Consider the following 17457-nt stretch of genomic DNA (forward strand, 5'->3'; position numbering starts at 1 on the left):
TCTCTCTCTCTGTCTCTCTGTCTCTCTTTGTCTGTGTTTCTCTGTCTCTGTCTCTCGTTCTCTGTCAATCCGTCTTCCCATCTCTCTCTCTGTCTCTATATGTCTCTCTCTCTCTCTGTCTCTCTTTTTGTGTCTCTCTATCTCTCTCTGTCTTCTCTCTGTCTCTGTGTTTCTCTGTCTCTGTTTCTCTCTTTTTCTGTCTCTCTGACTGTCTCTCTCCTGCCCATATTTAATAGTATCCTGAATATCGAAATTGCCTCTGAATGATGGTTAGTCTTTTATGTAGTCCACGAATCAGAGCCGTTAATGAAGTCCGAGTTAAGGACAGTCCACGTTGCTGGTGCAGTCAGCAACGATGACCCACTCACAGTGGCACCCTCACAATTTTAATTTAAGGTCCATAAAACCAACTCTTTATTCTGAGGAAAGCTCAGTAAATTATTATAAACTAGCTGTCCTGCTGTTGATTAAGACATACACTGAAGGAGTTACTTGACCAAGTTTAATGATTGCATTCAGAACAAAACAATGGCTTATTTGATTTGATTTATTCCTGTCACGTGTACTGAGATACAGGGAACAGTGTTTTCTGAGTGCTTTCCAGGCAGATCGCACTATACAGGTGCATCAGGGTAACAGAACAGAGTGCAGGATACAGTGTTACAGCCACACAGAAGGTGCAGATAGAGACCAACATTAACATTAAAGAGGTCCATCCAACAATCCAATAACTTGTTTCTATTTTCCTGCACTGTAACGAAAGAAAAATCAAGATTGAAAATAGGTAATTCAGCCCATCTAAACCTATCACCTCCAGTCTTTATGTCATTCCTCCCAGCACCCAACTGCACTTTAAACATTCATCTTGTGCAGTTTTGCTTCTTCTGCCCAGCCAGGGAAAGCATCACACTCACTAAATATCTTTCTGAGTGATAAACTTCTTTTTAAATTGATATCTTAACCCGTTCGTATCTATGTTACCAATTCAGAACGGTGGTGGTGGTGGGGGAGGGGAGTGGGGAATCTGGTGGTGGCGACAATGACAAGTTCAGACAAGGAACAGGCCTTACCATTAAGGACGGAAAATATCCTATTTCACATTTAATATGTTGAGCAATCCATGATTTATACTCAGCATATGGAAAGAAATTGGAGCAGACACTTCAGATTTGAAGTCTCTGTTACAGATTCCCTCCTTCCCTCCATATGACAGAATCACAAAATTGTTATAGCACAGAAAGAAGCCATTTGGCCCATTGTAGCTGTTCTATCCCCTAATGCCAACCTCCTTGTCTTGACCCCAGCAGCTACACACCGTGTCTATCCAAATAATTACCCGGTGCCCTCCACCACATTTCCAAAGCCCCTCATGGCTTGCTCTGTGAAAAAAAGTTTTCCCTCACATCACCCTTGCTTTGTTTGTACATCATCTTAAAATCTGTGTCCTCTGTCCCAGGCATTTCACCATGGCATTTGGCAAAAGTTAAAACTGCATGTTTATCATTCCTGCCTCGTCAGTGCCAGGGAAACTGCAGTAACTCACCGAATCTCCCCTGACAGCACCTTCCAAACCCACGACCACTTCCACTTAGAAGGACAAGGGCAGCAGATACATGGGAACACCACCCCTGCAATTTCCTCTCTGAGCCACCATCCCGAATTGGAAATATATTGCTGTTCCTTCAGTGTTACTGGGTCAAAATTCTCTCTCTAATGTCGTGATGGGTCAACCCACAGCACATGGAGCGGTTCAAGAAGGCAACTCACTACCACCTTCTCATAGAGTCAGACGGTCATACAGCATGGAAACAGACCCTTCAATCCAACCAGTCCATGCCGACCATGTTCCCAAAGTAAACCACTCCCCCCTGCATGCACTTGGCCCACATCACTCCTAACCTTTCCTATTTATGAACTTATCCAAATGACTTTTAAACATTGTAACCATACCTGCACCCACTACTTCCTCAGGAAGTTCATTCCACACACAAACCACACAAAATAGTCCCTTATGTCTTTTTTTAATCTTCCTTTTCTCACCTTAAAAATATGACCCCGAGTCTTGAAATCCCTTATGCTTGGGAAAAGTCAACTGTCATTCACCTCATCTATCCCCCTCATGATTTTATAAACCTCTGGAAGGTCACCCCTTAACCACTTACATTCCAGTGAACAAAGTTTCAGCCTCTCCTTATTCCAACCCTCCCTTCCCAGCAACACCCTGGTTCATCTTTTCTGAACCCCCTCCTGTTTAATAATACCTGTCCTGCTAACAAGGCACCCAGAACTAGATACAGTATTCCCAAAGGGGCTTCATCCATGTCCTGTAAGCCCAGCCAACCATGCCCACATCCCAGAAATGAATATAAGGAAAACAATCTGTCATTTGTGCACATGAAAAGACTGGTACATTTGCTGGGGCAACAATGTCAGTCAAAAAACATATGGGGTGCATGCCTATTGGCTGAGGCATACAAGACCAGAAAGGATATGCCAGAATGAAAACAGAAGTGCTGGAGAAACTCAGCAGGTCTGGGGAGAGAGCAACAGTTAATACTTCAAGTCCAAAGACTCTTCTTCAGGCCTGAAGTAGTTTGTGTTTATTTGGAAGGCTATAAAATGGTGGTTGGGTCTGGCTGGAGCACACTTTGCAGATCAGGGACACCTCATTCTAGGAAGGATGCGATTGCATGAGGGAGTGTGCTGAGGAAACTCACCAGGTTGCTGCCTGGACTGGAGAGTCTGAGCTATGAGGAACGATTGGATACGCTGGGAGCAGTGAAGCCTGAGAAGAGGCTGGTAGAGGTGTTTAAGATTATGTGGGGTACAGATAGGCTGGATAGAAAGGATAGAAAGCCTTAGATAAGCTCATGGATGATTTTGGGATAGTGTAGGGGGACGAGCTGAGAAAAGTCCACAGGTCGGCGCAACATCAAGGGCCAAAGGGCCTGTTCTGTGCTGTATTGTTCTATGTTCTGAAGGCACTTTTTCTCCCCCATTAGTAGCAGGGGCTATAGATTTAAGGTAGAAGACTAAGGTAAGAGCTTTGGAGAATTATTTTCTGTCAGAGGGTGATGGGAATCTTGAACTGACTGTTGGAAAGGATGCTGGAGTCAGAAGCTTTCGTGATGTTTCAGCAGTAGTTAGATATTTGCATGCATGGCTATAGCCTGAGAAATGGGATTAATCTAGTCAGATCTTTGTCAGCCTGGGCTTGATGAGCTGATTGGCCTCCTCTGTGCTGTAACCATCTATGAGTCGATGCGAAATGAAGTCTTAAAATGCAAATGTTCTTTCCTGAATGGGCATAAACCTTGGTCACTATCAGTCCTGGTAAAAACAAAAACAGTGTGTAAAGGCAGTCTCTTGTTTCTGTTGTTCCCATGAACAGGGACGTCCTGGGGTGAATGGAATCCGTGGTTTACCAGGAGAGCCAGGAGTAAAGGTTAGTATTTTGTTCAGAGAAGCCTGGTGAGTGTCATGCTGGGGTAAAGATTAGTTCCAGGCATGAGTGGAATCTCTCCCTGGCGCTGATCGACATGGTGCATGGAGATGAGATTCTCATGACTGAGCAGCAAGGGGCCAGTTTGAAGATGTTTGGGGTGCACTAACGTCTCTCCTGGAAGTTGTCTCCCCTCTTCCATGTGCACTTTCCCACCGGGGATCGAACCTCGGCACAGTGACAATTGCCGACACGGGAATCCGTGAGAGTTTTGCTGCTGGCTCCCAGCTCACTCCTCCGTCTTGGAGACTTGATGGGCCAAATTGCCTCCTCGCCACACTGCAGGGATTCTGTGACAAGCTTCTAAGCATTGGGATCACTTCAGAAGCTAAAGCAGACCCATTCCAAACTAACGGAAGCATTTTAAGCTGCAGGAAGTCTTTTGGCTGAAGAGCAAAATTACTCTGGTCATGAGTAAACCCTCTGGGAGGGGGGGTGACTTTGTCCAGAGAGTGGAGGATGTGGAAGTGGCCACCATGGGGTATTGGGTTGTGGGGGAAGGGGTGCAGGTTTGGTGGTAGGGAAGGTGAGTGGATTTGAGGGGAAGCCGAGGGAGAGAGGAATGGAAGGTCTGGCCGACAGAGGGAGGAGGTGACTCCATGGAAAGCTGAGACCACTTGCTCGGCTGTGTCTGTGAAAGCTGCAGCTGATCAAGCTGAGGTTTCCATATTCCAGACTCTCATCCCGGAACGATGAGAGAATTGCGGAATAATAATAATCAGAATAAAGCAGAATATTGTACAGATTGTGCAATTATTTGATCTAATCAGTTACTGGCAGCAGACCCTGGAGTTGTTCCTCTAAACGGAATATTAAACTGTGATTGATTTGTAGCTCGCTCTAACTGCGAATTCCTATTCCCTTCTGCACTACATTAGCATATGAAAACCTCATTTGAATATGGTTGAAGTTGAAAGTGGCACCAGGGTACAGTTTGCACAAAACGTTTATTTTTAATGGTTAAAATTACTCAGGGTCCACATATGCTCTTAATGGGAGGTTCTCTTGAATTGAATGGAATTGAATTTATTGTCACGTGTACCGAGGCACAGTGAAAAGTTTTGTCTTGTGAGCAATACAGGCAGATCACAGAGTTAAGTTGCATAGATAAGTGAATAATAGGTAAATAGCGGCAAAAACAAAAACACAGGTCCAGGCAAATGTTGAGAGTTTGTGAGTTCATTCACTATTCGAACAACAGTAGGGTAGAAACTGTTCCGAAACCGGCTGGGGCGTGTGTTCAGGCTTCTGTACCTTTTCCCCAATGGTAGAAGTTGTAGAAAAACATTGCCAGGGTGGGATGGATCTTTGAGAATGCTGGTGGCCTTTCCTTGACAGTGGGCCAGGTAGATGGATTTGATAGATGGGAGGTTGGCCTTTGTGATTGTCCGGGACCCTCCCTGTGTAGCAACCAGCTGGAGTGGAATGCATCAACCCACTTTGGCTTGAAGTGACGGAGCACAGAAGGAGGCCATTTGGTCCATCTGATCCTTGCTAACCCTTGCAAGGAGCTCTCAGCAGAGTGGGTGGTGCAGGGTGGAGTTGGGTGGAGAAGATTGGAGGAGGCCGTGAGGAAAGGGGCTCATATCTGTGCTTGCTCTGACCTGCAGTGTCTATTGACTGGATTGTCAGTATCATTGCACAGATTAATGAGACGTTGTTGTCTTTCTTGCAACAGGGCAACAGAGGATTTGACGGGCTCCCCGGACTGCCTGGAAATAAAGGCGACAGGGTAAGGGAAACATCAACGCTTGGCTCGGACTGTCACTTGGAGAAATGGTCTCGGGTCTAGTGAACTCATCTCTCTCCTTGTTTAATGCCTGCTTTCCTTCCCGCACGCTGGGATACAGTGGCCACAGTTTCTGCCTCTTGACTGAGGTGGCCAACGCTGAGATGTGAGAGTTGGCAGGCCACCCATCACTGTCAAACGCAACACTGCCTCACCTCACACGTGTATGGTGTGTTAATTAAGCACTTTCTGCTGGATAGGAAGCTGACTTTTATGGGAGCACTCATTCCAAAAAAGTGAGAGCAAACCTTGTTTTAACCAGCACCTTATGTACCACCAGTCTAGTTAAAGGTTATATCCCTGAAATACCGCAGCATTTACTCTATTGTCACAATCTGCGAGTAGTTAGTTGAGGGTGCGAGTGAGAAAGCTCTCTGCCAGTAAGTTTTATTTCAGGCAAAGTTGCATTCTTATTGAAGTGACGTATGCTGTAAATAAAGCCTAGCAATGTGACTATGATTCTATTACTTAGTGGGTGTTTTTACATTGATTATATGGACCTCTTGATTTGATCAATTGGTACATTTCTGGTGCCCATAGGTGCTGAATAATAAAATGGTTGCAGTACCAGCATTGTTATTGTAAGGGAGATTAGATGATTCAGCACCAAGTGGAACATTTATCATCTCAATGGCTTGCCATTGATTGGATGGGTTGTATGTGTGGCTGATCTGACTCCACTCCCCACCCCATTCAATGCCCATCCCTAACTCCTTTCTGAGAAGGTGTTGGTGAGAGATGTGGAACACATTGTCCGATCGGGTGGTGCAGACAGGTGCAGGGGTGGTGATGGTCTAGTGGTAATATCGCTAATCCAGACACCCAGGTGATGTCCTGGGTTCAAGTACGACAGATGGCGGAATTTGAATTCAATAAAAAATATCTGGTATTAAGAATCTAGTGATGACCATGAATCAATTGTCAGTAAAACCCATCTGGTTCACTCACATCCTTCAGGGAAGGTAACTGCCATCCTTACCTGGTATGGCCTACATGTGACTCCAGACTCACAGCAATGTGGTTGACCCTTATAGGCACTAAATGCTGAACTTGTCAGTGACACTCTCATCCCATGAATTAATTAGTTAAAGTAGGGGTTTTCAAAAGGGAAGGCATTGTCTCTGGGTTAATAATTCTGAAGCTTGAGTGACATACTGGGGATCTGGCTTAGAATGCCACCATTTCAGAAGCTGCCCCTGTTTCATCCCTCTCAGTTGACCTCCCATTCTAGAGGTAAAAACAATGACTGCAGCTGCTGGAAACCAGATTCTGGATCAGTGGTGCTGGAAGAGCACAGCAATTCAGGCAGCATCCGAGGACAGGCAAAATCGACGTTTCGGGCAAAAGCCCTTCATCAGGAATGATGAAGGGCTTTTGCCCAATTTTGCCTGTCCTCGGATGCTGCCTGAATTGCTGTGCTCTCCCATTCTAGATATGATCAAGGCCTCACAAGTCTCTTGCTGTCTGCTTCAGCCCAGCCTCATCCAGGAGATGGGTGTACCATACTGAGAATTCAATGTCGATAATGTAATGATGAAACTCTGACACTCGTTCCCGGGATTCTGAGAGGAGAGGATGGAAGATCCTCACTGTCTGCGAGTGATCAGTATTCCATCCGTTAGTGTGTTAATTAAAGAGGGTATTGAAACTCCTGCCAGTGTGCTTTGCTATTACAAGTGCACATTAAAATAGTTCTCCCAGGGTAGGCACAAATTACTGTAGATGCTGGAATCTGTAAAAACAGCAAATGCTGGAGATGACAACTCGTCAGGCTCAGCTAGACTTGAAACGTTAGCTTGCTCTTTCTGACCTGCCGCTGTGATCTCCAGCATTTGCTGTTTTCAAATCAGACCCAGCCTCTGCTCGATAAAGCAGAACTGCAGCAGCCTCAGAGCAGGGGCAGTCCAGTCTAAGAGAGATGCCTCTGCCATACAGGACCAAATCCCCACTATCGAGGTAAGCAGAAACCACTAGGCTTCAATAACATTGAGTTGTAACCATGGTATCAGTGCAATGTCTTTCTCTGAGGGTTAAGAGTCTCGGGGATTCCTTTCCTCAAAATGCAAATTCTTTGCATAATTTTAAGAGTCAGATAGATTATTGGTGACCAAGGGGATGAAAGATTATTGGGGGATAGGCAGGAAACTTGAGTTGAGGTTAAAATCAGATCTTATTGAATGATAGGTTAGGGTCAAGGGGCTGAATGGCCAAATGTTCATTGTTTATGATAAATTGCACAGTGCTGGGGTTCGGCTCTGTCGGTGGTGGGGTAGGTCAGGAACAAATCTTAATACACTTCATCGAATCATCAAATTCCTACAGTATGGAAACAGGCCCTTCGGTCTAGCAAGTCCACACCGACCCTCCAAAGAGTGCCCCACCCAGACCCATTTCCCTATTACTGTACATTTACCCCTGACCAATGCACCAAACCCACTCATCCCCTGAACACTATGGGGCAATTTAGCATGGCCAATCCACCCTAACCTGCACATCTTTAGATTGTGGGAGGAAACCGGAACATCTGGAGAAAACTCATGCAGACAAGGGGAGAGCATGCAAACTCCACACAGACAGTCACCCAAGGCCTGAATCGAACCCAGGTCCCTAGCGCTGTGAGGCAGCAGTGCTAACTACTGAGCCATCATGTCACCCCAGCTGCATTTCTCGGATTGAGTTGGCACCAATGTGCGAGCGTGACTCTGGTGAGGCGGGAACACCTGGGTATGACAGACCATAGGCATTGTGTCATGTTGCTGTATTAACACCCTGTCTTTCTTTCAGGGGAACTTTGGTCCAAAGGGACCACTCGGCCCAATTGGAGAGAATGGAGTACGGGTAGGTGCCACGCAAAGTCACAGGCTTTCTCATAAACTACACAGCCGTGTACCCAGCCAAGTGATGGAACAGGCTCGAGGGGCCGAATGGCATTCTCCTGTTCCCCATGTTCGTCAGTGAATGTGCGCAACGTGTGATTTTGTTTAACATCCTGTGTTCCGCGATCTCTCTGCTGCTGCTTCCGTTTACCGAGACTCAGACGCCGGTGAGGAGGTGATTACCAGTCTGTCAGCTGGCGGTTGGAAATTTCCTGTCTGGGGGCTCCTTTAACAGATCGTGTGTTGCCAGGGAGCCCTGGAACTTGAGGAAGGTCGTGCACTGTGTCCTCCCCTGTTCTGTCTCTCCCAGCCAGGATCCTTCAAAGATCCGCTTCTGCTTAGTAAATATAAACGGAGCCAATGAGGAAATGAGGACTGCAGACGCTGGAGATCAGAGTCGAAGAGTGTGGTGCTGGAAAAGCACAGCAGGTCAGGCAGCAGGAGAGTCAACGTTTCGGGGCATAAGCTCTTCATCAGGAATGTATGCTCGAAACGTCAGCTCCTCAGATGCTGCCCGACCGGCTGTGCTTTTCCAGTGTCACACTGAGGAACTGGCAAAGGGACCTGGATTTGTTACTGATTGCTTCCCTCTCCTTCTTGATCTTCCAGGGTGGCGACGGATCAGTGGGACCGAGAGGCTTACCTGGTGAACCGGTCAGTAAAGCTCTTTGAGGTTGTCTTGCTGTTTCGTACATGGTCAAGGTCGACATTAATGATGTGTTTGCCTCCTTCCCTCAGGGACCACGAGGACTGCCAGGCCCGAGGGGACACGTTGGCATGCCCGGACAGCAGGTAGACCTTCCGATCGCGTGCATGTGCTCGCTGTAGTTCCAAGCCTGCTCGGCCTAACCCGTTACTGCTGGCGGGGAATCCTCAAAGTCTCCTCGGGAACTGAGCTCCGCGCGGTCTCCTGCAGGCGGCAGGCCATTCAGCCCCTCACTTCCGACCCACTACCTCAACCATCTCCATCTTCCTTCACAGAGTCAAAGAGCTTCACAGCGCAGAGAAAGGCCCTTTGGCCCATCAAGACAATGTCGATCAAAACCAACTACCTCAACGTTCTAATCCCATTGCCCAGCACCTGGCCCACAGCCCAGTGTGCTTTGCTATTACAAGTGCACATTAAAATAGTTCTGCCTCTGCCACTCATACAGGCAGCGAGTTCCAGATTCCTACCACCCTTCCTCATATTTCCCCCCCCCAAAACCTTCTGCACCTCACATTAAATCAATACTCACTGTCCCCCAGGACCTTCCCAAGGGGAATTTTTTTCTTCCTTTCTATGCTCCTCATAATTTTAAATATCCCTATCCTCTGCCCCCAGTCTCAGTCTCCTCTGCTCTAAGGAAAATAACCCCAGTCTGTCCAATCTCTCTGCATCACTGAAATCTTCCAGCCCAGGTAGTGGTGGCAGTGGTTAGCACTGCTGCCTCACCGCGCCAGAGACCTGGGTTCAATTCCTGTCTCAGGCAACTGTCTATGAGGAGTTTGCACATTCTCCCCGTCTCTGCGTGGGTTCCCTTCGGGTGTTCCAGTTTCTTCTCACAATCCAAAGATGTGCAGGTTAGGTCAATTGGTCATGCTAAATTGTCCACAGTGTTCAGGGATGTGTAGGTTAGGTGCATTAGGCAGGGTTAAATGTAGAGTAGTAGGGGAATGGGTCTCTGTGTGAGATACTCTTTGGAGGGTTGGTTTGGGCTGAAGGGCCAGTTCCCACACTGTAGGGATTCAATGATTAAATCTCCTCTGCACCCTCCTACACACTATACTCTACCTGCGGCCCAACCAACATCTTATACAGTTCCAGAATCACCTCTCTGCCCTTAATCTCTCTGCCTTGGCTAATAAAGGCAAGTATCACATATTCATTCATCACCATTTCACATCTTAGTATCAAGAAAGATATCAGTCTCTTTGACTGTTCCCTCAGTGGCTGAGAATCCTTCCCCACTGAGGGAACAAGTTCCTCCTCATGTCATTCTTAAATGACCCGCCCTTTATTCTGAGATAGTGCCCCCTCCTTGGTTCTCCAACCCCAAGAGTGACCATCATCCTTTGTACATCCAGTCTGTTGAAGTCCTTTAAGAACTCTGTGGTTTTTCAATGAGATAGAGAGCCCTGTCCTGTCGCTTCTCCAGATGGTCTTTGATCACAGCTTTAATGTCAGAAGAAGACAACACTCAATGGAGGGCAAATGTCCCCCCACACCTAACAACAAAACGTAGTTTCCGAGCTCTGGTTCAGAAGTCTAGTTCCCTGCCTCTCTACATGCTAGACTGATGTACAGAGAGTCTTAATGAAGTCTAGGGATAGTCCACATCAAAATGTGCCATTCACAAGGAGATATGTCCAAGTTGCACTTGGGCAAAGAGTGGATGGTACTACATTGCAGGAGGCTGTTCAGCACCTTGAGTCTGTGCTGGCTTTTTCACAGAATCATCACAGTGGTGAAGCAGGCCATTCAGCCCATCAAGGCCACACCAAACCTCTGAACAGCATCCTCATCCTGTAGCCCAGCATTTGTCATGGCTAAAGCATCTGACCTGCACATCTTTGGACTGTGGGAGGAAACCCACGCAGACACAGGGGGGAATGTGCCAACTCCACACAGACAGTCACCCAAAGCTGTAATCGAACCCGGGTCCCTGGCACTGTGAGGCCGCAGTACTAACCACTGAGCCAGTTTGCACAGAGTAATCTTTCACAGAGCAATCCAGTTAATCCCCAAACCGTTGCCACATCCCGGCACTTTTTCTTCCTCTCCTGTGAATTTATGGAATTCCCTTTTGAAAATTCCTACTGACTCTGTCACCCAATCAGACAGCATGTTCCAAATTTCTTACCAATGTCTTAACAAAGGGTAATTAAGGATGGGAATTGAATCAGGGGCAGGGGGAAGGGGTCACATCAGCAAAACGTACAAACCACAGAAAAAAATCAATCTGAACCACTCAAAACTCCATTTTCATCAAGTTGCATGTTTTGTTTTGGCCAACTGCCTTTCATTCTCACACTCTGGTTAGTCACAGTTCAGCCATTGTAATAGTTTCCCATTACTATTCCATCAACCCCTCTCTTGGCCTAGTCTACTCTGAGGAAGGAGCAGCCTTCCTGTGGGTACATATTTATTTCCCAGACGTTAGAAGCTGGGCAAATCGAAAAAATACGAAGAGTAGAAGTATTCTCCTTGTGTCTTCCTGCTATATGTTGGTGCCTCAATACTTCCCCTTGATGAAGAATCGACCCATGCAGTCTACATGGGCACGTATAGCATTCTAGGGAACTTTAACAATTCTCAATATCTGACCAAAGTATGAGCTGATTTGTTGTTGACTGTCTTGACTATGTATTGTGTATTTAACCCAATCGCTCACTGTCATGGATGGTCGGAGTAATTCAGCTGTGAATTCCTTTCCAACTTAAGGCCAAAATTGTGGCTACACACACACACACATACACACACACACACACACACACACACACACAAGCACATGTGTGTCTCTGGTAACCATCCATTCTTCGGATTAAGTGTGGAGCCTTGACATGGAGCCAATTCCTACTTTTACTGTACAGCTGCACAGCGGTCTCAGTAGTTCAGGGTCAACAGTGACTCATCCCCATTAATAAGTCAAGCATGTTCCAGAGCTCTGTGCCAACCCACAGAGTCCCAATAAAAAAAATCTGCGCTCCCTTCTTCCTGTTTTGGGGAATTCTGCCGGGTTGATTTATCTCCTGCTTTTTTGCTGCGACAATGCATCCCATCAGTTGGGTCAAGTGATATAAGTCTCTTCTCCCCACGGCCGCCATAACTACACCGTTCCTCATCCACAAACTGATCCCCTTCCCCGCCATTCACATTCTGTGGAGTCCCAGTATCTCACATTGACCTACCGAACTGGATCATTCATACTGCCCGGGTAAAGGAGCCCGAACTTTAGTCAGTTTTGGCAAAGCTCTGACTGCACATTACAGACAGGGTAACTGAGGATGGACAGCTCGACCCAGGAGTCTCAGTATCCAATCTGAACTTCACTTAAGTTTCCGGAAGAATGGGAAATAGTAATGTGGTGGTGTTGATTCTGGATTATGAATCCAGGAGCGCAGGCCCGCAGGCTCAACTCCAGGGCACAGGTTGCAATTTAAACCTGATTAATAAATCTGTAATCTTCTCCGTAATGATGATCATAATGCTACCAGATGGTTGTAAAACTCCATCTGATTCTCATGTTCATCAGGAAAGGAAATCTGTCATGAAGTCTTAGAGAACGGAAACAGACCCTTCAGTCTAACCAGTCCCTGCTGACCATGTCCCCAAACTAAACTAGTCCAGCCTGCCTGCTCCTGGCCCATATCCCTCCAATCCTTTCCTGTTCATGTACTTATCCAAATATCTTTTAAATGTTGTAACTGTCCCCACATCCACCATTTTCTCTGGACGTTCATTCCATTCTCTGTATGAAAAGGTTGCCCCTCGTGTCTTTTTTAAGTCTTTCTCCTCCCACTTTAAAAAAAGCCTCCTCGTTTTGAACGTGCCCACCTTCGGGAAAGGACCTTTGCTATTCCCCTTATGTTTGCCCCTCCTTCCCTTTGTATGTGACTCCAGACCCAAGGACTCTTCAGTGCCCGCTGAAAGGACACACTCGCTGAGGGGCAACTGGGGATGGGCACTAAATGTTGACCTTGCTAGTGACATTTTATTGAAACAACAACAAATAATCCTCTCCATCAACATTACTGCCCCATTCCACCCACCTAACGTTGCTCATCTCTGCCTCTCTGACATAGCACCAGGGGTACTGGCTGAAATCCCAGCCTTTTGGTCTCTCGGATCGACAGTGCTGATATTCCACTGGCTAGCTTTCCATCCTCTAGGAACGTCAGTTCATCCTAAATCCCACTCACCCCTCCCACCCAGTCCCATCATGCTGCTCTGGGATCGTAGTTAATGCTGTAACCCTAACTATTGATGCATTTCCTTCAATTTTAACCAATGAATCTCAACAGGAGTTGGTTATACACTAAAAATCTGTTCATGTGAAAGACCCATTTTCGAATGAAAGGTTTTATTTTGTTTTGAAGACAGTGTGCACGTATATCCAGGAATGATTAATTAGTGGGTTCTTTTATTTAACAGTCTGGTCTGAGACAACCCCGTAACATATTTATTAGTATCGATCTGTAATCTAACATAGTATTAGGCCTCTAGTCTGCACAGTTTTGCATCGACTGATAACCAGCTGACCTTGTCAAGCATGACTTCAGGAAATGCCCCACTTTCCCAGTGAATTATTTAAAGTGTTCAACCATTCTGCAATTTTTCTTACTATCAGGCCTATTTATCACCCTGCCCCCTGTGCAACGTGACTTTATCTCTCATTTGCCCCTCTTCATAGAATCCTCACAGCATGGAAACAGGCCATTTGGCCCAAAAATCCCACACTGACCTTCCAAAGAGAGTCCCACCCAGACCAATTCCCCTACCTTATTACTCCTAATGTCCCTAACCTGCACATCCCTGAACACTCTGGGGCAATTTAGAGATTAGATTAGATTACTTACAGTGTGGAAACAGACCCTTCGGCCCTACAAGTCCACACCAACCCTCCAAAGAGCAACCCATCCAGACCCATTTCCCTATATTTACCCCTTTACCTAACACTGCAGGCATTTTAGCGTTGGCCAATTCACCTAACCTGCACATCTTTGGACTGTGGGAGGAAACCGGATCACCTGAAGGAAACCCACGCAGACACAGGGAGAATGTGCAAACTCCCCCCAGACAGTCGCCTAAGGCTGGAATCAAACTGGGTCCCTAGTGCTGTGAGGCAACAGTGCTAACCACTGAGCCACCATACTGTTCGAATTGACTGTAAAGTGCCCAACTGCGGTCCCAAGTCCCAGCCTCAAAAGAGCTCCTTCCGACTGCACCAGTCTGACGTTTATCATTTATCCCACCCCGTACCTAAATGATAATTCAGCTCTGGGCACTGATGCAGGGCATACCCCTGTCCCCACTTGACTCATGAGAAATATTCTCCCTTGGGGCCAGTATACCTTTCAAACCGATTGGCTACAGCAGAATCCTGCGTTCCAAAGATGTGGACACTAGCTGTCTTGACGATGGGGACCTCTGGTTGCCCCAGGAAGTGCCAATGTTTACTTAAAGTCGATACGGGATGAGAGGCACAATCTGGAGGTGACCAGCACTGGTCCGCAACTCCAGATGGCCGCAGAACTGGTTTTTGACAAGATTGGAACTGTTTCTGTCTTCTGCGTCCCACTTTGGACGCAGCACGGTGCATCCAGCGATAGTTCAGGTGATGGTTACCAATCTGCGAAGCTGAACTTGACCATTTATTGTTAACACCAGACTCCAGGTCACGTTCTCGGGGACCCCAGCTTCAGATCCGGGTTGCGGCAGGTGGTGGAATTTCAATTCAGTGACAAATCTGGGATTAAGAGCCCTAATGATGGCCATGCCCATTGTCAGGAAGTCCCCATTTTGGTTCACTCATACCTCTTTCGGGAAGAGGATCTGCCATCCTTACCTGGTCTGGTTGACATGTGACTCCAGACCCATAGCAATAGATCAAAGAGTCATAGAGGCCTCTAACGCAGAAAAAAAAGACCTTTTGGCCCATCGAGTCTGCAGCAGTCAAAACCTAACTATTCTCATCCCATTTTCCACGACTTAGTCTCGATATTGCAAGTGCACATTTAAACACTTGGTAAATATTATGAGGGGTTTCTGCCTCTCCCACCCTTGCAGGCAGTGAGTTGTATATCCCCTACGCCTTCTGAGTGAAAGAGTGTTTCCTCACATTCCCCTCGAAACCTCCTGCCCCGATATTAAACCTTTGCCCACCGGCATCCCTATATGGTTGACACTGAACTGCCCTCTGGGCAATTAGGGATGAGTAATAAATACTGGCCTGGCCTGTGGCACCCACATCCCATGAATGAAATAAAAATATTATCACTGAACCAAACAAAACTCCGAACTAGTGAACCTTTGAAGTTGAACTTTATTATCTAACAAATTGAAGTCCTGCTTCATAAGCTTTTCTGGCACATTGCCTTCACTCAGCAATCCTATCTTTATTAAAGTGCGTAACAGATATCTTTATTTCCACATAAAAAGTTTGAAATCTCTGCCATTTTCTCTCAGAGTATTACAAATTGGATAATCGGGTAACCATTATATCCTTGGGGTCAAGTACATTGCAATTAAGTCTGCACTGTGAACTTTATGGCTCGTGAGAGAGAGTCCATGCTTGGACCGTGTTTAGAATCAATTGCAAAGTCAACTGTACTGTACTCACAAAGAAATCTCTGTAACTGTGGACTCCAGTTCCTGAGCCAAAGCTAATGGCAGCTCAATTGTTATACTTCACCCACTAATAATTAGTTGATGCCATGAGAAGTTTCTACACTCTCCTTCAGCTGTTCAACCGCATGGCCTTTTGAGCAGCCATTTGGTAAAAACCCAACCAGCTCATCAAAGTAAATCCTTCCCCTTTCCTAAATCTGATTGACACCATTTCCAGATGTCCAGTGTTGTGCAGTGTCGATGTCAGCAGATCCCTCATCAGATGTAACTCCCACACTCCACAATCTCGTGTTATTGTAATAGCTGAAATCAAGGGGATGTTGTTTAAGAAGCTAATAACAAAGAGCAGGAGTAGGCCATTCAGCCCCCTGAGCCTGCAGCCCCACTCACGTAATACCATCATGGCTGATCCCATCTCGGCCTACACTTTCCCTGCCCACTCCCCGTAGCCCTTCAACCCTTTAGTTATTAAAAATCTGTCGATCCCCTCCTTAAATTTACTCCCTGCCCCAGCATCCAACGCACCCTGGGGGAGTGACTCAATCTCCCTTTGAGAGAAATAATTTCTCCTCGTCTCTGTTTTAAATCTGCCACCCCTTATCCTAAAACCATGACCACTCATTCCAGATTACCCTCTCCAAGGGGAAACATCTGCTCCATGTTAACTTTGTCAATCCCCTTTAGCATCTTGCGTACCTCAATTAAATCTCCTTTCATTCTCTTGAACTCCAGCGAGAACAGGCCTAAACTACTCAGTTTCTCTCTGTAAGACAAGCCCCTCATCTCTGGAACTAATCCAGTTAACCTTCTCTGAACTACAATTACATGCTTCCATCCTTACAATAACTTGAACTGGATCTTTCTATCATCTCGGCCATTGGCTCCCCATCAATTATTCCGATCGAATTCACTTAAGTAAATGTAACTTTATATAAATTAAATAATGATGCAAAATAAAGAGCTCATCACATTTCCTCACAAAAACCATTAGTCTCATTTGACACGATGGGAAATGGTGGTGTTGTGTTCACCTCACTGGTTCAGTAGTCCATAGGCCTAAGCTAATGCTTTGTGGAAATTTCAGTTTGAAATAAAACCAGGAAGTGCTGGAGAAGCTGGAGCAGGCCTGAGGAACATTCATACGGGAATTAAAATGTGTCATTCTATTCCTCTCTCCATTGATACTGCCAGACCTGTTGAGTTGCTCCAGCACTTTCTGTTTTTGATACTTTGGAAGTATATTTTCAATTTCCATTACATCTGCTGGTGGTATTTAAATCCATTTCATGAATCTGGAATTATGAAGTTAGGTTGAAATAATTTAGCAAGCCACTTAGAGGGCAGTTAGGGCATTGCTGTGGAACTGGAGACACATGCAGGGTAAGAAGCACAGTTTTCCCTCCTGGAAAGACGTTAGTGAACCAGATCAGTTTTCACCATGAATTGATAGTTGTTCTGATGACTGTTAACCAAAAGTATTCTGGGTCCATTGCTTGCCCACATTGGGATTTGAACCCCAGAGCCTGGAGTGTTGTCTGGGCTTCTGGATGACTGCTCCAGTGAAGTTACCATGACGTCACCATATCCCATAGAACAGAGAACAGTACAGCACGGTACAGGCCCTTCGGCCCTTGATGTTGTGCTGACCTTTTATCCCACTCTAAGATCAGTCTAACCTACATACCCTCATCCATGTGCCTGTCCAAATGTCCCTGATGTATCTGGCTCTACTGCCATTGCTGGAAGTGCATTCCACATACCCGCCACTCTCTGTGTAAAGAACCTACTTCTGACATCTCCCCAAAACCTTCCTCCAGTCACCTTAAACTTATACCCTTCACGATAGCCATTTCTGCCCTGAGAAAAACCCTCTGACTATTCACTCTCTCTATGCATGTCACCACTTTGTACTCGAGCAAGTCACCTCTCATCCCACTTCACTCCAATGAGAAAAGCCCTA

General features: G+C 46.2%; 1 protein-coding gene across 1 annotated transcript in view; it reads left to right on the forward strand.

Annotated features, from left to right (window-relative positions):
* The window catches only part of LOC122552376 (collagen alpha-1(V) chain-like), a 290918-nt gene that overhangs the window by 147386 nt on the left and 126075 nt on the right, over window positions 1-17457 (forward strand). Inside the window, exons 17-21 of the mRNA XM_043695125.1 lie at window positions 3392-3445; window positions 5181-5234; window positions 8076-8129; window positions 8777-8821; window positions 8906-8959. Coding sequence (XP_043551060.1) covers window positions 3392-3445; window positions 5181-5234; window positions 8076-8129; window positions 8777-8821; window positions 8906-8959 — 261 coding nt within the window. The remainder of the gene's footprint in view (window positions 1-3391; window positions 3446-5180; window positions 5235-8075; window positions 8130-8776; window positions 8822-8905; window positions 8960-17457) is intronic.

Source organism: Chiloscyllium plagiosum, chromosome 8 (genome assembly GCF_004010195.1).
Source record: "Chiloscyllium plagiosum isolate BGI_BamShark_2017 chromosome 8, ASM401019v2, whole genome shotgun sequence".
In the NCBI taxonomy this organism is placed as follows: domain Eukaryota; kingdom Metazoa; phylum Chordata; class Chondrichthyes; order Orectolobiformes; family Hemiscylliidae; genus Chiloscyllium; species Chiloscyllium plagiosum.